Raw genomic sequence first — 25,001 nt, 5'->3', positions numbered from 1 at the left:
GAATATGTATTCATCAGTTAAATCATGTGAGACATCAAACTCAAAAATAATGAGTAACTTTACCACATCAGCAGGTGTTCGATATGGATGTGTTGTTAGTCCTATACTTTTCACTTTTTTTCATAAATGAGCTTGTAACTTAAATGTATATGATAAATGTAATCACGGTAAATTTGTTAAACAAAATATTTATGATATAATGCTACTTTGTTTGCCGATGACGTTACAATGTTCTCTTATACTGTTTCAGGGTTGCAGAAGCAATTAAATGTGCTCCAATCTTTCTGTGGCCAAGTCAATTTAGATAAAACCAATGTTATTGTATTCAGAAATGGAGGCATTGTTGCTCAACGTTGAAAGCTGGGTTCTAAACCACATAAATCTAAAAATTATACCATATTATAAATATCTAGGTATTCTATTTTCATCAACGTTAAATTGGGCAAAAGCATGCCAAACGCCAGCAGCTCAAGCTTCACGTGCAATGATGCCTCTGTTCACATTATTTCGAAAAATTAGTTGCATATCCTATCAGCGACTTGTAAAATATTTGATAGCAAAGTTTCACCAATTTTACTGTATGGGTCTGAAATATGGGGGACAAGATACTTTGAAGTTATAGAAAAAGTTCACACACAGTATTTAAAACGTTTCTTACAGGTTGGCAAATTCGCATCCAATAATGCTATACTTGGTGAAACAGGGCGCTACACCATGTTTGTTTCCACACAGATAAAGGGTTATAAAATACTGGATAAAAATACTTCATATGAATTATTCTAGATATCCAACCAATGCTATATAATGTTAAAAAAAAATTAGATGACGCTGGAAAGCAAACCCCAGGTGTCAAATCTCAGAAATTTGCTATTTTATTACAGGTTTTTACCCACGTTTGGTTATCACAAAGTGTGGGTAATTCTACATTGTTTACAACTACAAATAATGAGGATAATTTACGAGCACTCCCCATTTTCTTTAAAATGTATATCTGTTGAGATGTAAATGGAAACAGAAATATTGCTGTATTGTTCACCACGTGACGTGTTCTAACAAATACAATTGTATTCTAGGCTATGAGGCCGAAGTACTGAATAGATATATATCATATCAAATGTATGAAAGAGACTGCTTGTGCTCATCTGGACAAATACTATTCCATACTGCTAGCCAGCTGAGATACCATGCTGCAGTTTTCCCATGCACAATCCACTCACATTATGACCCCAAGTGGGCTACTCGTTGGTTCAGCCCATTTATGCCAAGCCAGGGTAACAATAAGTACCATCTTTCAAAATCTTTTCTTATGACCCAGCTGAGGATTGTAAATGACTTTATCAACAAGACCAGAGTGAGAGTGAATTTAGTTTTACGCCGCACTCAGCAATATTCCAGCTATATGGTGGCGGGTCTGTAAATAATAAAGTCTGACCAGACAATCCAGTGATCGCTACCTTGAGCAGCTGGAGCTGGATATCAGCTATACAAATGTTAGTATGTATGTATGTATGATCAACATCATGAGTATTGATCTACGAGTGAATGAGTTTAGTTTTACGCCTCAACAATATTCCAGCTATATGGCGGTCGCCTGTAAATAATCGAATCTGGACAAGACAATCCAGTGATCAACATCATGAGCACTGACCTATGGAATTTGGATCCGATGACATGTGTCAACCAAGTCAGCTAGCCTGACCACCCGATCCTGTTAGTCGCCTCTTACTTAAAAGCCGGGTTACTGAATTAACTCTTTCAACACCAGTCAACCAGAGGCATTTACTGCCATGACACCGAAGTTCCCAGAGACTCTGAGGTCATAGATGAAGCCTATGTTTGTGAAGGAAATTATAAGCTTGTAAAACGCTATTGCTACTACATCCCATACACCATTTAAAAGATCTAATCCTACTGTTGATAAATATGAAGTTTATTTTTATAATATTATTCAAATAATACAACTACAACTTAAATAAATTTTATATTTGAATGAAAATGCAAGCTTACATTTGTAACGCCCAGATAAAACCACTTTAAAGGAGCAAAAACTATGGCGCATTTTTTCCATTTGTGACATGTCATAAATTGCCCGCGGCCTTTTTCTTTTATATTTTCATTTTACGTAATCAGAAAATTATTATAAAAAGATTTCTTAAACAATATGTATGGTCGCCTATTTCCCCGATATCTGCGGCTTTCCGCCGGTAAAATGACATAACAACTGAAAATACCTCCGCTTTCTGGCTTCAGATGAATAACATGCGCGCAAATCGCTTGATGTCGGGCATCGCTCGAAAGCTCTGAACATCAACAATATCACTGTACCCTTGCCAAGAGTATTTTCACAGTTGTAAGAAGCTTATTTTATTGATAAAGATTGGTTTCTAATGACGCTTTTCGCCACAGTCTGCTATAAGGGTTGTGGATTGGTCAAAATCAGACACGCGACCTAAGGCAGCCAATCATATTACGCAATGGATACCGCCCCTCGTGAAACGAAATCTTTAGATTTGGACAAAAGTTTTGGGTAAAATAATGCTATTCTGAACATATTAAGCAAGAAATCGCTACCAATAATGTAAAATTATGGAACTTATTGGACGATCGCGGCTAGGTTATGACCTGTGACAAAATGCTTCATGTATGTATTTTCGCATTAAACATCGTGGTCCGAAAGCGAAGATTGAGGCGGCGAGAGCCGAGATGTCACTTGTCAGTGACTTGACTTGCATTACATGATCGCGACAAAAGATGGAAATAGTAATTTTATATGTAAGCTTGACAACTTTTATGAATGCTGTTGTTGATTTTATTCATTAGTTTATTCAATTTATTTAATAATTTCCTCGAACATCATCTATTTTGCTCTTTGACAATGTTATTGTGGACCCGCCGTCAAGCATGTGTCCGAGAATCGTTGTTTTCAATAATATTGCTAAAAATAGTTTATAATTTTAATTCTGCTGATAATATATGATAAATTGAAATTTAATAAGTGTTTTCAGACATTGTGAAATGTGATAGATTTGATATATGAATCAAAAGTCAGGTAGGTTCCTAAAATTATGTCTCATTTTGACGCGATTACTGCCTGGCCGATTAATCGGCCTCCGTGTCTGGGGACTCATAACGCTGTTGCCGATTATTCGCCTGCGTGTTGAATGGGTTAACACCAAATCTACCTTAGATTACCAATAGGGTTTGTTTGTTTTTGTTTATCGCTGCACTCAGCAATATTCCTTTCCTGTTCATACATGAGATATCATAACACACTAGTACTAGTAGCAAACGGGTTGAAGGTATTTATAACAAAACTATGACTAGTTTAAAGACAGGAAAAGAAATTATGCATGAAGAATTTCCACGATCTCCAGGATTCATCCCTGCACTATATTACAAAAGGAACATTTAGTGAAGACGTTTTTTGTAACTTACTTCAATGAAGTTGAGGCAACCGTCATTGGGCACGAAGGCGGTGATTTTCTTTCCATTCTTGATGAGCTGCACTCTCACGCACTTTCTGATGGCAGAGTTTGGCTGCTTAGCCTCAACACCACTGCAAAAAACAGTCACAAAATAAACAGTCAACAAACAAATTATCGTAACAGTCACTGAGTCAAAGTCTTCAAATTTAGTTTGTAAAATATGCTTAGCTCAAGTCCATATATCAAAACTTAAATCTAAATACTGCAGAGACCTGATCAGTAGACAGAGTGGTTTGGAGCACAAAAGGAGTTTGCAAGATATCCATAAATAAATGTCTACACAACACAGGACACCTAAATCACAATAGTCAACAACATTTATCACAAGATCAAAGTCTACTTAAATTTGTTGTCATAAAACCCAACCACATTATTATTAATGACATATACCACTAAATATTACATGAGGACCACACCTTCGCAAAAAGAGGACTATTTTGGTACTCCGCAACAGTGAGAAGTATATTAATTGGAGGACCTGTTCATAAGGCTGTTGTCAATAAATATTACACTGTGATCCTCAACAGTCTTGACATGATGTGGACAGACTAACCAGTGGATACTTCTTTCAAGCTGAATAATGCTATAAAAGACTAGGGGTGAAACGGTATGCTCTCACCACGGTACGGTACGTATTGCGGTACAAGGCCTTCGGTTTTTGTCCGTTTCTGTATATGAGATATGATCATAATGCAGAAAAGAAACCCACAGATTTTGACAGAAGATTCGAAGTTCTAGACATTTTAGAAAAGGTTTATAAAGGTTAATAAAATGACGGTACGAAAACCCGCATAAATACCGATTTTTTTTGGATAGCATTAGGGTATACCGAACGGAAGTCAAAATACCGCGGCATACCATTTCACCCCTATAAAAGACATCAAGAAACCTCAACTGTGACATTTGGTGGTATTTCTAGTTGCTATATGCACAGTCGCCAATATTCCAACAAGATGACGTCAACCCATCAACAATTTAGTGAATGACATTGTGAGCATTGATTCACTGTCAGGTTAGGGTGACACAGGTATTTAAGCCAAAATATAACAAGAAGACAAAGTCATCAATATCCCCACAATAGCAAAATACTCTTCATGATTATGTCTACGAGTTATGATTATGTCAAATTTTTAGGTGTGTATATAGAAAAGTGGAAGGAGAGTATTGAAAGGTTTTAAAGTTCTGCTCCAGAAAGGAGCACTATCACCAATTTCAGTCTAAGTCAAACTTGTTGCCATGGAAATGCCAAAATATTTTATTCAGAATTTCAAAACTACCAAAAGGCACCAGTACACCACCAGACCAATCTATGTGCCAAGTTTGGTGCAGAAACATTGAACGGTTTTAGAGTTCTGCTCCGAAAAGACAAATGTGCACGGACGGATGGAGTCCATTTTAATACCCCCGCAAAGCGCTGTTGCGGGGATAAAAAATAGGATGTGTTCATATAATAGGTCATGAATAAAGTCATCAGTGACTGGATTGATTGATAGAATAATAGGTCATTTGATTTATCTTGCTTGTGTCAGTGATTGTCAATGGGCTCAGGAGACAAATAGATATTCAGAAAAATTTAACATCAAATTAAACTTAAAGTATTGTTCTTATTGTTATGCCTTTGAGCATGATGTAAAGGCATATGATGTGAGGTGAGGTGAGGTGAAATTGGGTTTAAAGTCGCGGCTTGAGAATATTTAGCTCATATGACGATGTGCATGCGTGTGTATGTGTGGCTGCTTGTACTAGCCCAGACTTAAGCTTGTTTTATAGTGCTAGCCCACTGAGATACCATGCGCAGTGAAGCATGAATACCCCACTCAGACACATTATACCGACTCAGAGTTTTACCAGTACTTGTTGTTGTACCCATTAATGCCGAAAGCACCAGGCAGGGACAAACAAGTACCATATTTTAACATATTTTGGTATGATGCGGCCGGGATCGAACTCAGCGACCTTCCGCTCTCGGCTGACGCCTCAACCACTACACCACGGAGGCGGTTCGTAGCCTGAAGAACTTCTTAAGTCCATTCTTAACACAGGGCACGCTTCTAACCACTACACCACGGAGACGGTCAAAGGCATATAAAGACATAAACAACTGATGCAGTTTCCTGACTCCTATAGCTGCAATGTGTGTCCCAACAGGAAGTGTCCTCTCTTGTCTTGGTCACAGTAATTATGAGAGTTAGGATTGTGTCCTGTTATAGCCCATATGAGTTTTGGGGTGGGGTTTACAATTACATTACAATGCAGCATGAATTGCTGCAGGTCCATTTTCCTTCAAGGGTTCTGTGACTATAAAGGATCCCAATGCAAGTCAGCACTTAAACATTTGTGGCCAATATCACAAACGTTAGACAGTGCAAGTTATCATATTGACTATTGTCATGGCAGCGTTTAAATTTGCAGCCTGCCTGACTGTCTGGAACAGTCTATTTTCATCTCGGAAGGTCAAATTTCAAAAGTAGCCTGTCCGGTGGTCTGGTAGATATTTTTACCCCCAAGAGTAAATATTTCATAATATCAGACAGGTTCTCTTGTCGTCAGTTTGAGGTGTTTAAGGTATTATGATAATTATGTTAAACTACTTCGATTGGACAGTTCATGTTACTATAACTAATCACACTCATGTACTTTCAGTGTACCTGAACTCGGTGCATTGCCTGTTAGTGCCATGTAGTTCATTGCGATGCCTACAAACAGTGAATAGAGCTTGCGCGAGTTGGAAATGGCAGTCACAGTTTTTAATTGTTGAAAACCGGACAGGCAAGTTTGTACCTGGACTGGTAATTTTTTTAAAGTTACCAGTCAGGCTGTCTGGATTGGAATTTTGGGAGTTTTAAACACTGGTTATGGGGGGCTAGCTTTACTTAACTGCTCATGATTTGTACTAATTGTTGAAGGCGCATTCTGTGCTGCAGCAACTTAAACAAGCTAAGGACTAGTGGCTTCACGATTCTGTAAACTGAATTCTACCATGGCTTCAGTAAATACTGGATTGCGATTGGTTAATCAAAGTCATTCAAGGTATATAATCACGTAATCAATTTTTCCAACACAGCCAAAATTCCTGCATGAAAATTCTCTGTAAAGAAATTATATAGCTATGTGAAAACCTCACGGTGGCATTAAATCAAATTGAGCTATTATAATTGCTACATACATTTTCTTAATTCAAGGTCCAGTTGTTTATGTAATCAATTTTTGCCATTCCTGCATGAAATTCTCTGTAATTATGTGACTCTGGTGGCAAAATTGATAATGTCTTGGTTTCCTAAATAAATGTCTTGTTTCATGAGAAGAAAGGTAATGCCAGACCAAGTAGTCATTCAGCAGTGTTACTTGACAGTAATTACTTTTTCTAACATAAACATGAATCGACACATGGGTGGTGTGATGTCAGCTGTAATTTCTCATGCTGTTGATCACTTGATTGTCTGGTCCAGACTCGATTATTTACAGACCGCCGCCATATACCTGGAATATTGCTGATTACGGCATAAAACTGAACTCTCTCTCTCACTCAGCTGTAATTTCACAATGCAACTGATGAATCATGACAACCCCACAGTCGACCATATACTCACACTTTTTCCAGCACAATGCCCTTGGCGTGCGAGGACCCTTGGAAGGGGTTAGCCTTCCACCTGGTTCCCAAATGGGCCTTCTTGTAGTCTTTGTCGTGCCATCTCTGGTCACGACGATGATCGCGCATCTTTCGTGCTGTACGAAGACCCTTTGGCTTTCCTGTTAACAAAATAAGAATTCACATGAAGGACCTTTTTCAATTCCAGATTTCTGGTAATTTTTCAAGTTAATGTGATATTATCGAACTGATTCTACTTTCTATTTTAGTTTTAACTGTGGGATTCATATTTCATATCTGTTTTAAAACTATTGTGTGAACAGTGGGTACTACCTGCAGAAGATTCACATTACTTAGGGGGTGGGTGGGGTTGGAGACATGTATGTATATTGCCGCCATACTGGAGACATGTGGCAAGCTTGATTTCAGAATGTTACTTCAGATCAAAGAGCTTTGTGTCTCTCTAGGTGAGGAATTCAATATCCTATTGAAAAAATCTACCAGTCACTCTGAAATTGGGCGCATATGTTTATGTAACATGCTAATATTTCTTGCATTCCTTGGACTTGCACTGTTAAGTTCTTTCATGCATTTCCCATTACCATATCACCAAGCAGTACAGTGTACTTGGCAATCAATGGTGATGTTCTTTCGGATCTTTCATCTAAGTATTTACTTGTGTCAGGAAAAGATGTAATTTTAGCTTTGCATGATCAAAGTGATTATTAATGTTTCATAAAGTTGGTAACTTTTTACATGTATTCTTGTGTTTTGATGAGTCCTGTGGAGACAAACTGGATCATGTAGGTAATTTAGACTTTCATTACCGATACAGACATACAAAATCGAATGTTCAAATTTATACTTTTCAATTTTCAGAAGTGAATCCACATATCTTATCAAGAATGATCTACATATTTGGGACATTTATGTCTTTTGGTGAAATTTCACCATGACACGCCGGGCTTTGCACTGCAAATATGTCCTGGTTAATCAAGTAAAGCGTCGATAAATTGGTCATTATGACAACTAACAAGTGATCTGGAGCCAGAATAACACATAATCATTTATTAAACATGTTTTTCATTTCAAAATATTTGCTACAAAACTAGTATAATCTAATAATTGTTTAACCACGTGGGCAACACACTCACCCATGTTGATGGGTAATGGCGTAAAAGGAAGATCACGGTCTCTTCTCGTTCGGCCTGCGAGATTTTGGTCATGTGACCAAATCCACGTGATCAGTCATAAGCAGCAAGATGGCGAAAATAATGATGGTGGCGATACAGATTGTGGTGACTTTGACGTTCCTGGCAGTTATCACTGCTGACAAAGTGCCTGTTTTAATGTGGTCACAGTCCAGGTAATTTGAGTTCCGTAGTTTATGTATGTAGACTTTAACTGTGTTAAAGAATCGGTAATTACTAAACTTGTTGCACTTCGGATGACTTCCTGAATCGTTTGATGACACTAATGAAATGAAAATCAAAGATTAGACCATCCCTAACTTGGCTGTATTTATTAACAGAAATACTGTATTTAGAATGGGAACATTTAGAAATTTAGTAATGATCAGAGCTTTCCTCTGGACTGGTGATAGGGGGCAGGATGCAGCTTTGATCTTTGATGTCCTGTTGACAGTCAGCTGCTCCCCGCAATGACTTCCATATGATACCTGAAGGTGACCCACATATCTCACTCAGGTCCTGGTGATTTTGGTATGCAGTAGTCACTGGTGATCACGACTTTGCCGTTATTGCCTCGCCCTTTAATATCTGAGCGTTATGACCACAAAATCCTGCTAACAATTAGTTCATATGAATAAACTCGTATTCCAGCCAAGGCCTAGTCGAGCACACCTTGGTATAGTGCAAAGTCGTCTAGTTATATGCTGGACTAACTAACCATGAGCATTTGCTTACACCTTTAATTTTATTTTTACGGTTATTTGTTATTATGATCAATGACTTATCAATAAATGTGATAGAGAAGGATTATTTTTTTAATTTAAAGTAAATGACTATATTGAGCAAAGGATCACAATGGTCCTCAATATGCATTAGGAAAATTCATAGTCATGATGGTCAGAAAATCGGTTTGTTTGAACTGGTCAGCATGGTTTGGCACAGAGGTATGATTTACTTTATTGTAAAGCTGTAGTTCACAAGGGAGTTTTGTTAGGCCTTTGACTTTTATCCATCTGTTTCTTATTTCCTTGACATTCTAGATCTCTGAAGATCCGGGTTAGAATTGGTCTTCAGCGACCCATGCTGTCATGTCATGACACATGTCATCATATCCTAATTGCTTAGATCGATCCTCATGCTGTTGATCACTGGATTCTCAGTTCCAGACTTAATTATTTACAGACTGCCGCTATATAGTTGGAATACTGCTGAGTGTGGCGTTACACAACAAACCAACCATTAACATTCTAAGAGAGTTATTTTGCACTAAGTCTAGCAAATACAGCATGATAATTTCTAAATTTTGGCTTATTTATTATCATGGTTAATGTATACCATTTGCAATATGTATTAGTCACAACATCAAAAGTTTTGCACTTGTTGGTTGTTACATGCTAATGTGCTATTCTTTATTAGCTGTTACAATGCTGGAGTGGTATTTTTTTACGAGGTATGAATAAAATAAGCTTTCATATACCTTCTTTTTTTTCCCGGCACCAACGGACATCGGTCATTCTGATAGAGAAAGTCGACAATATGGCCGCAAGCTTGATTGAATAAACAACTATACATTGATAAATGTGTTATTAGTTCGTACTTTACTTCTTAAAAAAACATGAAGAAAACTTCGTTCCTACCTACCTACCCTAAATTTTAAAAAGGTGTAATCGGAACCACAACATTTTTTTATTTGGCCTGATCATGATGATGTTAACAGTGCAATGAAGCATTCAGTCTAATTATCATATTTAGTGTCGGTGATCCAAATTAACATGATTGAGGCATTTGAATCTATGGATTTCCTAAACATGCTCAAGATACTAAATCTATAACTTTTATCATTTAGAGTTAAACTGTTAGAGTTATTACATGTTATTAGAAGGACTACTTGAGTTTATGCTTAATTTCAAATCTGATAGAGATATATCATGTTAATGATTATTTGATGTTTCTGTCTCCAGGCCTTTGCATGATCTACCACAGGCATTTGCTGGTAACAGCATCGATGGGCAAACCTTCCACCAGAAATATCTCTCCCCGCTGACCAGCAAACAAGGACACAGTGTTGTAGCTTTTGTACAAGATAAGGTTGGTTTCCATGTTCTCAAACTGTTTACCTTCTTGTCCAAGATGTCATAAAATGAGATTTAAACAACTCATAGCTCTTTGATAATATTGATTCATTCCCTGTTTATCAAAAAACGGAAAATAGCTGTAGACTGATTGTCAATATTTTTCCAAAATAAATACTGTATGAGTTTTGCCTATATGCATAAATCAATGTTCATTCATTTGACTGAATGCATTCAATATACCCAAGTTCCTAATGATGCTGTCATCGGTCATTATCTTGATTATGCATATGTTTTTCAATTAGCATGATTAGTTACCATGGTAACAAGTGTTATGATTTGTACATGGTTATAGAAATAATTCGAACCATATCATGCTCATTATGCCTTAGGTGATGTATTTGCATTGTTAAGTCATGTTAGTTATCAGGACAGAGCGCTTGCTGTTCATGAAATATTGTAATTACCTTTTACTGTAGGAAGAAACAAAGGAACATATTTCATAAACATGTTTAATACAATTTAAAAAAAGTCAACTTTGTTAATGCCAAAATCATAATAAAAATTCTTGCACACTGTTTCATAATGTTTAACACATTTTCATAATGTTCATTCACCTTAAGTTTAATGACTAGTGAAGATCCGATTTAGAATTGATCCTCATTAACCCATCCTTTTTGTGAAAGGCAGCTAACAGGATTGCATGGTCAGGCTGTCTGACTTGGTTGACACATGTCATCGTATCCTAGTTGCGTAGATCAATGCTCATGATGTTGATCACTGGATTGTCTTGTCCAGACCTTGAGTAATTACAGACCACCGTCATATAGCTTGAATATTGCTGAGTGCAACATAAAACTAAAATCACTCACTCACTCAAGTTTAATGTGGCTTCAGCAATATCTCAGCTATACATCAAGTTTACAGGATCTTAATATAAATTATAATGTTACTTACTGCTGTGTTTGACAGTTATTACTGTTGCAAGAACATATAGTGAAAACTAACTGAGTTACTGGATTTGTTATTTGCAATATTAAGTTGGACAAGGGACCGTTCATTGTATATGGCTGGGGGTAATGATGAGTTGTGGGGGATGGGGTGGTGGTCACCCATCTTGTTATTTGGGTTATTGATTTTGTCCATGGCATGCGAGGGGCTGGGGGCACTCACTGTGTACATAAATGTTAGTAGGGTGGGGGGGGTGTCCATTCACATTGTTAATGTTAATGCTGCTCCATAAAAATCATCACCCAGTGACCCACACCCCCTCACCAGAAGTTATGAAAGGTCCCTGAGGTCTCCTGAATAAACCAGTAGATGCCTTTGAGCATGTTGAGCATGGCGAGAACCCTGTTGACCCACAACAAACTTGTCTCGGTGTGCATGCCAGGTATTATCAGTGACTATCACATAATGAATCATCCTGAGCACAAGTAGTGGAATTACCAATATCTATTTTTAGCTCCACATGGAAGATTTCTCCAAGTATGCCGATGTCTACAACCCATTCAGCGATGGAGGTGCATTCAAGAATATCAAGGTTTGAAACTGCTGTTATCAATTCAATAGTATACTTTGAATATATCTCACACAATATCTTAAATACTGGTCAAATCTATTATTAAAGTGAATCACAATCACAAGAACTGCCACCTGTGCTGCTATCCTTGTTATGATCCTTTTTTCCTTAACTGAAGTTTACAATCCTCTGCGTCAAATGAATGATTTCCTTAAGCATGTGTGTGTGGCGAATAATGATTTCCTTAAGCATGTGTAGTGGTGTTATAATGATTTCCTTAAGCATGTGTAGTGTGGTGTAATAATGATTTCCTTAAGCATGTGTAGTGGTGTAATAATGATTTCCTTAAGCATGTGTAGTGGTGTAATAATGAAAGCATGTGTAGTGGTGTAATATTAGTAATAAGGATTTTGGACTGCTTATAACACGTTTAAACCATCTATATTCCATACATCAGTGGTCATTGTACTTTGCATCTATTGTTTATTTCAGTTATTTATGAGGTGAACATTTATTGTCATACTGTGACAAAGTGGTAAAACTCAAAGCATGGGTTTTCATTGAAATTAAGCTGATATGCCCCAATGTAATTATGTTGCATTAAATGCTGATCAAAGTTGTGTTCAACTCACCCGTTTACCATGTGACACCCGACACATGTTGATGCATATTTGCTGGTTTCTTCAGAACCTTATGGATGACAACTTTTCTGTGAACCTGCCTGCAGTACACTCTCCTAAAGATGTCATTGACAGTTTGATGAAGGAGTTCAAGGGCCGAGTGCACAGTGTGTCCAGCCCTGAACATGTATCTGGGCTGAAAATGGAGAAGGACAAGAGTTATCTTATCCTAGTTCTCTTGCCTGCCACTGGTCAGAAGAATGAAGAGAAGGCCATTTCAAAGAATGGTAACAACTGTTCTTTGTGACATCTTCCCATTAGGTTTTGTTGACAAGCTGAGTGACATGTCCTGCGGTCCATTTTCAATGTGGAATATACACAACATATCATGTCATTCTGAACCTGTCAGATGCTGTTTCAAGTTATGCATATTAAAAATGTAATGTGCAGGTTTTGTGCATATTTGTCATAACATTTTTGTATCTTAGTGTGTGTAGGAATATGATTGTAATCAAACTGGCAATATAATGTGCTACGTGTATTCAACCTAGGAAATGTCCAAATGTTTTCAACCCGTGAAGATCAGGGTTAGAATTGATCTTCAGTAACCCATGCTTGTCATAAGGGGCAACTAACGTGATCAGGTGGTCTGGCTCGCTAACTTGGTTGACACATGTCGTCATATCCTAATTGCGTAGATCGATGATCATGCTGTTGATCACTGGATTGTCTGGTCCAGACTCGAATATTTACAGACCGACGCCATAACATTGCAACGTTAAACAACATCCAAACCAAATGTTTTCAAGTAATCTGTCTTATAAATATTGTGTTTTATGTTTCTGGGTCAGTCGTGTAAGTCACCTTATTTACATAAATAGATAAATGGATATTTTTGCAGGATTGAAAACATATGTTAAAAGAGAATATTTCTGTCTTTCCTTTCAAGATGAGAAAGTTGGCGAGATTGTGAAAGCTCTGAACAAGCGCAGTATTGACTACACAGCGCTGTTTACAGGCGAGAGAGCAGAACGGGTTAGTAGATTATCAGCAATATCTCAAGTAATGCTGTAGGATTGAATCTTGGATCCTTTCTGATGAAATGAGATTTCTTGATGTGATAGTAGATCTTTGCACCCATCCAGGATTCAGGGTTAGAATAGACACCCAACAACAAACGCATGTTGTGAAGCAGGAATGAATTAACTTGGTATATTATGTATCTCTGAAGATTTTATGTTTAATCACAGTTCTTTGCTGCATCATTCAAAGCTGGTAGACATCTTAACGTAAAACTACTCTTGTTTCTACATTTATTAACCGTTCTGATCCCATAAGCATCCCCCAACCAACTGTCAGAAAATAATTTACATAAGCCCCCCTCTACAAAGACCAAAAGTATTTATGAGAGTCTGTATGTTCTTGATAGTATCACCACACCTTACCCCCCTTGCCTCAATTCACCTGCTAACATCTGACTGCGTCCATGGTGTAGTGGTTAGAGCGTCCGCTTTTAGAGCGAAAGGTCGCGGGTTGAATCCCCAGCCACGTCATACCAAAAGGCGTTCAAATATGGCACTTGTTGGTCCCTGCCTGGCGCTAGGCATTAATGGGTACAACAAGGACTGGTCGGCTTGGAGTCAGTATAATGTGTCTGAGTGGGGTATTCATGCTTAACTGCGGCATGGTATCTCAGTGAGCTAGCACTATAAAACCAGCTTCAGTCTGGGCTAGTACAATCAGCCAAACACACACACATGCAAGTCGTCATATGAGCGAAATATTCATAAGTGCGACATTAAACCCAATTTCACCTCACCTCACCTGCTGCCATTCCATGATAAGTGAGTAGTCAGCAGTTTGTTTCCCTTTATAATTCGGATGTTATTTCTGTGAACCAGGACACCAAGGCAACATTCAAGGGTCGCCATCTGTTGGAGAATCCTGATAATGTAACTGGCATCTTTGCCAATGTATCTGGGGAGATGTACTTCTACAGCCGTGGTATCCAGGTCGTCATTGTCCAGAGAGGAGCAGACGACAAGAACACGCGCACTGTTATTGACTTCCCCAAGGAGAGTGGAGCGTACAGTTCTAATGAGTCCTCCTGGGTCAACAACACTGCCACGAATGTTATTGTCCCATTGCATATACTGGGACAAGGTGGATGGATGATAGGTGGGTGGACACTGCCATGATGGTTGGGTGGATGGATGGATGGATGCTGGGTGGGTGGATGGATGATGTGTGGGTGGGTGACATTGCATATGACTGGATAATGGGTGGATGGATGGATGATGGATGGATGGATGATGGATGGATGATGATGGATGCTGGGTGGTGGATGGATGGATGATGGGTGGGTAGATGGATGGATGATGGGTGGGTGGATGGATGGATGATGATGGGTGGGTGGGTGGATGGATGATGGGTGGGTATGATGATGATGGATGGATGATGATGGGTGGGTGGATGGATGATGGGTGGATGTGGGTGAGTGGATGATGTATGATGGATGATGTAGTTGATGATGTATGGGTGGATGGATGGATGATGGGTAGGTGGATGGATGATGGGTGGGTGGGTGTGTTTAGTATCAATATTCAAACATGTGTATGGAACAGTATTGACATTGAACAGTTATGGACACATAAATAGGATACAATGATATCTGTATTCCGTTCCCCAAGTTGGTACAACATGTGAAGCCTTTTCTCATGATCCAGACACTACTACGGGTAATTTTTGCTAAAAAGCAGCTCATATAATGATGAGATTGGGAAAATACTGTTTAGGTAGTAACTACTGCTACCTTGACGTTACAATGACAGGAAGTGAACCTCAATGTTTAGAATCTGTGTAAATCATTAATCAGCGATGTTGAAGGCAGTATGGTATCTCGGCATAAGATGATGTTTGTCTGTTTCCATGCTTTCAGGTTTGTGTTGTCAACAGATAACGCTGTGTCCAACACTACAGCCGAGGACCATTTTCAAGTCATGTTCAAGTGAGAAACATTCCTTATGTTCCACATTTTAGTTGTAAACTTATATATACTCAATACCCCCAACCCCTTTAAATTTACCATGTGAAAATACAGTGTTAGGGGACCGTTCATAATACATTTTAGTGGGGGGGTCATTCACATTGTACATGCTTCGCCATAAAAATCATCATATCTCGCTCTCTCTCACTCACTCACTCTCACACTCACACACACTCACACTCACACACACACACACACACACACACACACACACACACACACACACACACACACACACACACACACACACACACACACACACACACACACACACACACACACACACACACACACACACCTAGCCATAATAAGAATCCTGGTCAGGGTGATTTCCCACATGGGTACAATTTGTGAAGCCAGTTTATGGTGTTCCCTACTGTCATATTGCTGTAATATTGCTAAGAGCAGCGTAAAACTAAACTCACTCTTGTCCTGGTCACAGGTTCACTGCTGTCAAGAATGTAGACAGATGGACGGCTGTCAACTTCACCCTCAGTGTCACCAACACCTCCAGTAACTCTGAGGTTATTGTAGATGAACAGGATATGAGCTTGAAGGACACCGAGATGGCCATGCCACCGATATTCTCGTACCACTGTTCTGACCTGACACTGTACCCAATGAATAAGACGAACGACAAGGAATATGCTCTGCTTAAATTTGATGGATTGCAGGTAAGTTCATCTTTGAAGAAACACAAAATATGTAGGAAGAATGTTAGATGCTCAAATTTTATATGTCACTCAATATTCAATGCAGTTGAACTGAAAAATATCCTAATAAAGCAAAAGTTATTTATCACAAAATATATTTCAGATTTTATAAATCAAACCATTAGCCTTATAACACTTTTACAGAGCATTTTGCATCAAGAACTTTAGCATGCTTAACAAAAATACTGAAAGGCTCTACTTACCAGGATTTTTAAACGTAGTATTCTTGTTATTTTAATTTTTGCTAACATTTCTTATAATCGCCAACGACTGAAGGGATGGTGTAAATCCAACTAGGGTCTATGCAGGTAGCAAAGGTACTGTAAGTCCCCATGGTCCCTAGTACGGTGATCTACCTTCAGTTGTTGGCGATCTATAGCCTGTTTTTATATTGTATTGTCCCTATAGTGCTATTAGTTTTAAACTTTCCACGCTAGTTTTAATTCTAATTGTGATATTCTAGTTGTTTTACTGTCCTTCGTCGACAGGTTTTTATATTATACATATATTCCACTTCAAAATCAAATATGTTCTCGTCACGATATGGCTGAAATATTGCCGATGTGACGTTAAATAATAACTCACTCACTCACTGAAAGGCTCTCACACTATGAGAAATGAACACTCTCTCAAAACAGGAATAGTCACTCAAATTAAAAGGACAACAATCAAACTGTTTTGTTTTTTGTGGGTTTTATTACAGTTGGGAGGGGTTGGCAAGCCTGATATATAATGTACTTAGAGAGCACTATGTCTTCTTGTTTTCATTGATAAACCTGATGTTTGTGTGTTTAGATTGCAAGATATCTTCTAATGAAACCCTTACCATTCCAGTTTCAGCCATTTGGTGTGAGGAATGACCAGTTCTCTGAGGCGTGGGACTGTGTTGGGTTCTTCACCACCCCGATCCTTATGGGACTTGTCCCCGTGGGGATCTTCACAGTCATCCTGTTCATGGGCATGTACATGATCTCTCAGCTGTCAACCATGGACAGATTTGATGACCCCAAGGGCAAGACTATTACGGTCAACGTGAACGAGTAGAGGGGATTAGACAAAGCTGTGTGCAATGGATTGCAATTTGTATTGAAAAACAGGGAATTTTGTTCAAGAAATGTATTATTTAGACGCTATCTGTGAAACGGCTTACTATGAGATGTTTAAATGGTTGGTAGCCACAGTTCCATGTTAACACAGAACCAGCATCCAAGCCTGTCGAGATGCTTTATTGAAGTTCTTGTATTTCCTTTTATTTAATATGTTTTTTTATGTGTTTTTTCCCCAAAGGTAAGGTTGTACGGTATGATCACATCATATGGCATAACAATGTACACAGTTCTTACAGCACCATATTTCTAGACAGTTTTTATACAGTCTAATGGAACAGTTATTACATTGAGATTCAAGACTGAACATTTTACCATAAACAATCAATGTAAAATGTTACCTGTTAAAAGTTGCGAAGAGAGTATGGAAGGATGACCAATATTTATAAAAGGCTGAAAATTGGCATTTTCAAAAGTCAAGAAATTTCGTCACTGCGGAATAATTTACAATTTCTCTTTGTATACGGTGAAAATTTGGTTTTGGTTTTTTTCTGCTACATCTGTAAATTGATTGTTTTACAATGTATTTCTTGGTTGTGTTGTGTTTGGAATGTTTCAAAACTGTCGATTAGGTCATCAAATTATTAATTGATCTTTAAAGAGTATGGTTAAAAGGTTAAAACGAGAATACTTTCATATGAATGATGAAAAAAAGCTACTGATACCGAGATTATTTAATCCCAGACTGTGTCATTACAGCCTGCATTATGGGGAATCAATTTTGTGACTTGATTAACTCATTTCACTAGTTCTTTTGACTCAACCATCACAGTCATGTAACTCATGGAGCTCTTCTTCATGTTCTATGAAGGATATTCAGCGGGATAAGTCGGTGTTAGGTTTTCAAAGAAATTGTCCAGTATCACTAGTCCATTCATTGATTGTTGCCTGGAGCCTATACATGAATAATTGAATCTGAGTGAAACAGCCGAGAGTTACTTCCCTTCCATTAGAATGAACTGTGGTCATGATGTTGTTATGTGTTGAATTCCCATACATTAACAAAGAAAGGCAACATTTGTGACAGCTGATCCATAATCCTGTGAATTATAGAATAACTTCTACAGACTAACAACTTACGATGGGTACCATTTCTAGTAGTTAATGATCCATTGATGTGACCCAGTTGAAGTAATTAATGTGCTTTCTATGGCCATGGAGAGAAAGAAACATCTGTGAGATTGTTATTGTTGCCATCACATAAAAAACAGGCTCACCTTCTGACATTGAACGCCTTGTAAGTGACAATTTGTATCCATTGCACAGAGCTTTGATCAGCCGGTACCAAGAAATCCTTTAATTTGTCTTCTGCTTTAATCCAATCAAGTACAAAAATCTAATGCATAGGAGGTTCTTTAGATTGTTCTATGTACATGATGTATACGTTGAATCAAGAAAAACATAATTTAATAAAAAGAGAATAAACTAGTTTGTTTTGTGCAACCAAAACTGGGTTGTCAATTAAAATTTATCTTTTCATTTAACAGTCTCAACATCGAACTTTACATTCCATGTCTTTACAATTGCTCCGAATAAAAGAAATTACTCTTCCTGGCAGTGTTGAATTTCTGTGTTAACTGTGCGAGAGGATGATAATCCAGCAGTCTCAGTGGCTGATGCATAAGCAAGCCTGGAGAAGCATCAGTTGTACGGAAAGAAAACACAGTAGTGTGTTCAAATACCTAGAAATATGAATGATGTATGCCCTTTTTGCACACTCGAATATTGACTAGCAGAAATAGGAGTTCACTTTGCACACAAATCTGTTTGCAGAGTTTATTGCTAGTCACAAATGTATTTTGAAAGCGTCCCATTTCCACACATGGTAAAAAAAGTGTGAAGCTCATGTCTGGTGTTCTCCCATCAGGATATTGCTGGAATATTGCTAAAAGCCGTGTAAACCTCTACTCACTCACTCACTCACTTCTGCATTGCAAGGCCAGTGTTGACTGAGTGAATGTTTTATGATGAGCATTCTGGGATTTGTTTGGGTCAGTGTAACTAACTATATGTAGAGACAGGTGAGCTGGGTTAACGACACTGGTCCTTATATAAAGAAAGTCACAAGAAATAGCCAACTGAATTTTCCATGTTTATCTTTATTTGCTGGGGAGACTTCCCTGGAGATGAGGCTGAACATTGTACGAGGTAGATTCGTGATGTCATTATTACATGAATCTATAAAACATGTTATTCACTTGTCAAGCCCAACCCCCACACACACACACTTTTTTCAAGACGAAACCATATCTACTATACCATAACTACAATTTCATTTTGATTTTCTATACTTTTCAGAAATTAGCCCACCCCCCACCCCTGTTCTGAAAACCGTTTCTACGCCCCTGTAGTAGAAATGCGACATTCATAATGCCCCATATGGTCTAAGTTAATCACAGATGTAATTAGATGTAATATAGAATATATTTAATCAAAGCTAAACTGTCATAAACTGTTAATCATTTCTTTTTTCTGGTAAATTCGTCTTAACGTGTGTGAACCCATTTATCATGTTGTTTATTGCAGCGGCGTAAAGCGTTCGTCTTAACGTAGGGGGCAGACACATCGATAGAACAGCTCGCCAGTTAGCCCTGTGCGAGGATTCTTAATTTAGGTCACCGAGACCGTTGTTCGTTTTCTGCATAAGTTTAATCGTAATCCTTAGAAAGTATTAAATCATCTTAAAAAGAAATACAGTTCGCTCTACCATCATGTATAGTGTAATAAAGCACACTTTCGCCCTGAACTATTATAATGTTAAAGCACTCGGACGCAAAGCACTTTAACTATAATTAGTTCGCGAAAGATAACCTGAACTATTATCTTTAACGTTCAAAGCAAAGTGTGCTCGCGACGTATTTCAAGCGTTCTCGTGCTTTAACTATAATATAGTTCAGGGCGAAAGTGTGCTTTATTACACTATACGCAACCTCGTGTTTTAACTATAATAGTTCAGGGCGAAAGTGTGCTTTTACAGTAACTTCGTGTATCTGCTCCTCAACTAACTATAATAGCCTGGGCGAAGGTGCTTTAACATTGTCATAATAGTGGGGCTGTGCATTTTACGCTACGTATTTCGGAGTTATGTCCCACAATCGTGTCTTGTCAGGGATAATCCCCTTGATTAGCACACGAAGATAAAGACCATTGTCAATGTGATCAGCCCCATAATTGTAGATTCAAAGACTTATCGTTCTATTGTTTCCCACAGCATAACAATATTGGCACTAAGCCATATTTCTGAAATATCATTGATAAACTCAGCTGGCACGCTCGTCACCTACAGATATTTTGTGAAAATGTATGAAGAGATTTTCCGGTTTCATTTTTTGAGTCATGCAGAAGAGCCGATAGAATAGATCTAATGATCAGCTGATCTACATTAAATTTTGTCCACCATATTTAATACAATCCTAACTCTTTGGTGTTAGATCTTACAGTATCTTGTGTAAAGCGGCACTGTGTTGGTCGAGTGTTTCGAGTTGGTTGTCGATCTGATTCAAGAAAATATTGCGCTGGATGTGTCAAAACAGTTTTTCTTCAGCTGGGCACTGGAAACAAGAAGCTAACATGATAAAAACTAATCCAGACATGGAGGGTTACGGAGTAGATGACTATTATGACGTCATCTCGCTTAGGTGACGCAGACGATGACGTCAAAGTCATATAAAACGCCAAATATCAAGCTCTCTTTATATTAGGCAAGTCCTTTTCACTTACATTTAGAAAGTACTTTGGTTTCGTGTGTCTTAAAAACTCAGTTAAAGATATCAAATATATTTGATTAAATTCATCTATTCTGACATCAAAATGCAATTAAGAATGTCATTACAAAGGATTCACAAATACTTCTGGTTACAAGTTACAAGTCTTTAATAATAACCCAAAATATTAGTAAACGGTCAACAAGTAACAGTGTGGGCGTAGCTCAGTGGGTTAGCTGTCGGCCTAACGAAGGATTCGCGTTTGCGTCGTACAGCTCAGCGACAGATGTGACATACGGCAGAGACCGTCCGCACGAGAAATTGGGGTGCTGAATTCTGAAGTGCTCCCGAAAACTAAGTAATGGTATCTGTTACCAGATAAAGATACCAGGGATTAAGTTACTGATGTTATTGGAAGAAAACATTACTTATTATATCTTAAAGGGAGCACTAATACAGCACCACAACTTCTCGTGCGGACGGTCTCTGTAGTTGGCCATGTGTCACTAAGACAAGCAACCATTTTTGTGAGAATCCTACGGACGCGAAATCACTGACAATGCTTTGGGTAACAAAGTAGTCCCTCATACCAGGGGCGGATACAGCTTTTTGAGAAAGGGGGGGTGCACACTGTTGAGAAAAGGGAGGGTGCACACTTCATTTTTACCCGCGTTTCAATGGTCATTTAATAAACTTTCAGGACAAACTTTCACCCCTGCACCCCCCCCTCTGGATCCGCCTATGCATACTGTTAGATTTCAGTCGTGTTTTCCCTCCAGTGTATTACCAGAAAATATTTTGGGGGCGGTGGGGTAGCCTAGTGGTTAACGCGTTCGCTCGTTATTCCACACGTGGGTACAATGTTTGAAGACCATTCCTGGTGTCCCCCGCCGTGATATTGCTGGAATATTGCAGAACACGGCCTAAAGCTAAACTCGCTCACTCACAAACAATTTGGGTTTTAAAACAACCACAACTTGGAATTTAACTAAAGTGTGTACGTATCAATATATCAAAATACCTACAGGCAATGACAAAGGAGAGAGCACCTTTTGAATTCAAGCTTGGCGGAGGCCAAACGTTTGTACGCCACTAAAAGAAAGGGGCCTGGGGTAGTCTAATGGTTAAAGGGTCGGCTCGTCACGCTGAAGACCCATGTTCGATTCCTCACATGAGTACAAGGCATTTGCTCATCATGCCAAGACCCGGGTTCGATTTCCTACATGGGCACAATGTGTGAAACCCATTTCTGGTGTTCCCCGCCGTGATATTGCTGGAGTATTGCTAAAAGCGGCGTATATCACCATACTCGCTCACTCACTAAAAGAAACTCACGCACTCATCCACTCACTTTTATAGTCTGTCTCATTCAGCCAATCTCTGAACCACACCATTTCCCTTCTGCGTTCTCCGTCTTCAATGCAGAAGCCATGAACGAAGCAAGTGTAGATTTCCCTCAGATTCTGCTATACCTGCGGGAGTGACTTATTCTAACTAGAATGTACCAACAGAGACAACAGGGTACATATTGAACCCGTGCCTCATTATACAATGTTTGTTGTCAAACATTTTATTGCAGTGGTAACCATGGTAACAGCATGATACAGGAAGCTTGGTAAAGGTGCGTCATCACTGCCAATAAAACTGACTGACGAGCAGGATTTGGTTCCCTCTGTAAGCTGCGCTGGCGCTACACTGAAACCTGCCTAACCTACCCAGATAGACTAACGCTCTAAAATACCGGTATTTATAATTTTGATAGAAACAAATAATTCCTTTCAATTTGAAAAGGAGACCCAGTGAGATGGGATATTCAGAGCCTGATGAAACAGGAATTGCTTCATTTAGGGCTTTAGCATTGCAGAAAGGGCTAGGGAGTTGGGAAGACAGTGTGGTTCAGGAACTATAAGACAGACTGCGTACCCAGGGAATTAACTAGGCGGGATTTGAAATGACACGGGGACAGTGGAGTAGCCTTGTGGTTAGACCATTCGCTCGTCCCGCCGAAGACCCGGGTTCGCTTGCCCACATAGGTGCAATGTATGAGACCCATTTCTGGTGTCCCCCGCCGTGATATTGCTGGAATATTGCTAAAGCGGCGTAAAACTCAGCTCACTCACTCGAATGACACGGCGATTCCCAAATTCCACTGGAAGTGAATATTTCTGTAGAGATTGTCGTCTCTGTGCGAGTAATGTCAATGCAGCTTTCCCTGACAAGTCAGTAATTCATGCTGGATCTTAGCGATAGTATTGATGTCAACTCATAGTCGCCATGAGCCACGAGCCTGCCGTGTGATAAATACTTATAGTGCATGGCCAGCAGGGTATTGGCCGTGCAGCTGTATCGTGCTCAGGTAAACTGGTACCTGTAAGAGGCTTATAGATCTCATACTGGAGGCCATGGGCTGCGTGTGGCTGGCAGTTGTAACTTCCCATTCCTTGCAGTGGAGACGATAGAGACAGACAAGACACGGGGCTGCATCTAGTCAAACACATACGTGACCCATTCGTGTAGAGTGCATGGTGACGAATGAATCACAGGCAAATTGTAGCGCAAATAGGGCTGTGCAACAAAGAGAAAATGACAAGTCTTCCCATTCGTTGGTTTCACATTAATTTTCGACTCGCTGTGCGCATGCGCAGAGCGTGTAAAAATATCCACGGGCCAACTTCTGGTTTGGTCGTAAGCTTGAACGATAGTGTAAACACACTCTTGCAATATTTAAGCAATATCATGCATGACACCAGGAATGGGCTTCACACAATGTACCCATGTGGGGAATCGAACCCGGGTCTTCAGCGTGACGAGCGAACGCTTAACCACTAGGCGACCCCACCGCCCAACAGATTTCTTAATTCTCAGATTTCCATGACTGAAGTGTTGCCGTGGCGACCAAGCATACAGGGCGACACTTCGATTTACGTAACGTCACATCTTTGAACAATAAAAATGATGCATTTGAAATTTCGGCGTCACGGGTATGGAGCAGAGAAACATAGAAACCGTCGGGATTCGAACCTACGAATTTCTTATGAATAAGCACAAAGTGTGTTACCGATTCTTTAATATTTTGTATGTGATGTTGCTACACGAATCGAAAATCATAAATGACTCACAAACGCACGAATACCACGAAGCTTTCCGGGGCAGCTGGGTAGCCTAGTGGTTACAGCGTTCCTTCGTCACTCTGACGCTTCCCGACATAGGTACAATGTGTGAAGCGCATTTCTGGTGTCCCCCAAATTGATATTTCTGGAAATTTGCTAAAAGCGGGGTAAAACTACATTTACGAAACGAAAAGATCATTTGAAATATTACGGATTTAACACGCGTTGAAAACAATTAGTGCTCGACACGTTAACACTTCGATAAACCCTTTTACCATGTTGCAATATCCTGCGTCGCAGAGCAATGGGAGAATGACAAACAATCACCAGGTCAGCCGCAATTGATCCATGAATGATGTGCATATAGACGAACCATAAGCTGATGCTACTGGTAATACGACTTATTCTTAATAACATTTGTCTAGATATACTGTTCGACGACAATAATTTTCCCCGAAGTGTCGTTAAGTGATATTACACGTGACCTGCGCGACAGGAGATAGCGTGATTCGTAATCCTCAACAACAAGGTCGATGAGACGATAATACTTGTGGTTTTACTCATTTTATCAATACTGGCTGCACGTGATAAATCCCGAATACGGACGGACGTTTTTCATTCTTACTCATTTTATCAATATTGGCTGTACATGCCAAATGTCGATTCAGGAATAATTCCCACTTACAGCTGATTGTTGACATCCTCAAAGAAACGGTGCCGTCTAAAAGTACTGAGAGCCGAAACAAATTTATTAGTTATGTTGAGACATTATACTCAGAGACAGAAACTGTAGCATAATAAATGCGATTATCAGTCTAATTGCGAAATTGAGTGAAAGGGTTAG

General features: G+C 39.0%; 2 protein-coding genes across 2 annotated transcripts; one reads left to right on the top strand and one right to left on the bottom strand.

Annotated features, from left to right (window-relative positions):
* Window positions 1-3,393: 3,393 nt before the first annotated feature.
* On the bottom strand, window positions 3,394-8,247 carry LOC124270190 (40S ribosomal protein S23-like). Its single transcript, XM_046705223.1, has 3 exons — window positions 8,229-8,247; window positions 7,076-7,235; window positions 3,394-3,556 (listed from the first exon to the last, which is right to left on the bottom strand). Exons 1-3 carry the CDS (start codon window positions 8,230-8,232, stop codon window positions 3,409-3,411), a joined length of 312 nt encoding a protein of 103 aa, XP_046561179.1. The 5' UTR covers window positions 8,233-8,247; the 3' UTR covers window positions 3,394-3,408.
* A 62-nt stretch (window positions 8,248-8,309) lies between these two features.
* Window positions 8,310-18,894, top strand: LOC124270189 (V-type proton ATPase subunit S1-like). Its single transcript, XM_046705222.1, has 9 exons — window positions 8,310-8,440; window positions 10,226-10,352; window positions 11,802-11,879; window positions 12,546-12,765; window positions 13,428-13,513; window positions 14,380-14,606; window positions 15,417-15,485; window positions 15,967-16,198; window positions 17,072-18,894. Exons 1-9 carry the CDS (start codon window positions 8,337-8,339, stop codon window positions 17,279-17,281), a joined length of 1,353 nt encoding a protein of 450 aa, XP_046561178.1. The 5' UTR covers window positions 8,310-8,336; the 3' UTR covers window positions 17,282-18,894.
* The last annotated feature ends 6,107 nt before the right edge of the window (window positions 18,895-25,001 follow it).

The sequence above is a fragment of the Haliotis rubra genome, unplaced genomic scaffold (assembly GCF_003918875.1).
Source record: "Haliotis rubra isolate DU_JTF1 unplaced genomic scaffold, ASM391887v1 Scf15, whole genome shotgun sequence".
Taxonomy (NCBI): domain Eukaryota; kingdom Metazoa; phylum Mollusca; class Gastropoda; order Lepetellida; family Haliotidae; genus Haliotis; species Haliotis rubra.
This window is presented reverse-complemented; position numbering and strand designations above follow the sequence as displayed.

Excerpts from the sequence above, each read along its gene's own strand:
- LOC124270190 (XM_046705223.1), bottom strand. Across the intron at positions 3,557-7,075 it reads GGCATTGTGCTGGAAAAAGT|TGGTGTTGAGGCTAAGCAGC; the intron begins GTGAGTATATGG and ends TGTTTTTTGCAG.
- LOC124270189 (XM_046705222.1), top strand. The coding sequence starts at position 8,337 with ATGGCGAAAATAATGATGGTGGCGATACAGATTGTGGTGACTTTGACG. Across the intron at positions 12,766-13,427 it reads GAAGGCCATTTCAAAGAATG|ATGAGAAAGTTGGCGAGATT; the intron begins GTAACAACTGTT and ends TTTCCTTTCAAG. Across the intron at positions 15,486-15,966 it reads CATTTTCAAGTCATGTTCAA|GTTCACTGCTGTCAAGAATG; the intron begins GTGAGAAACATT and ends TCCTGGTCACAG.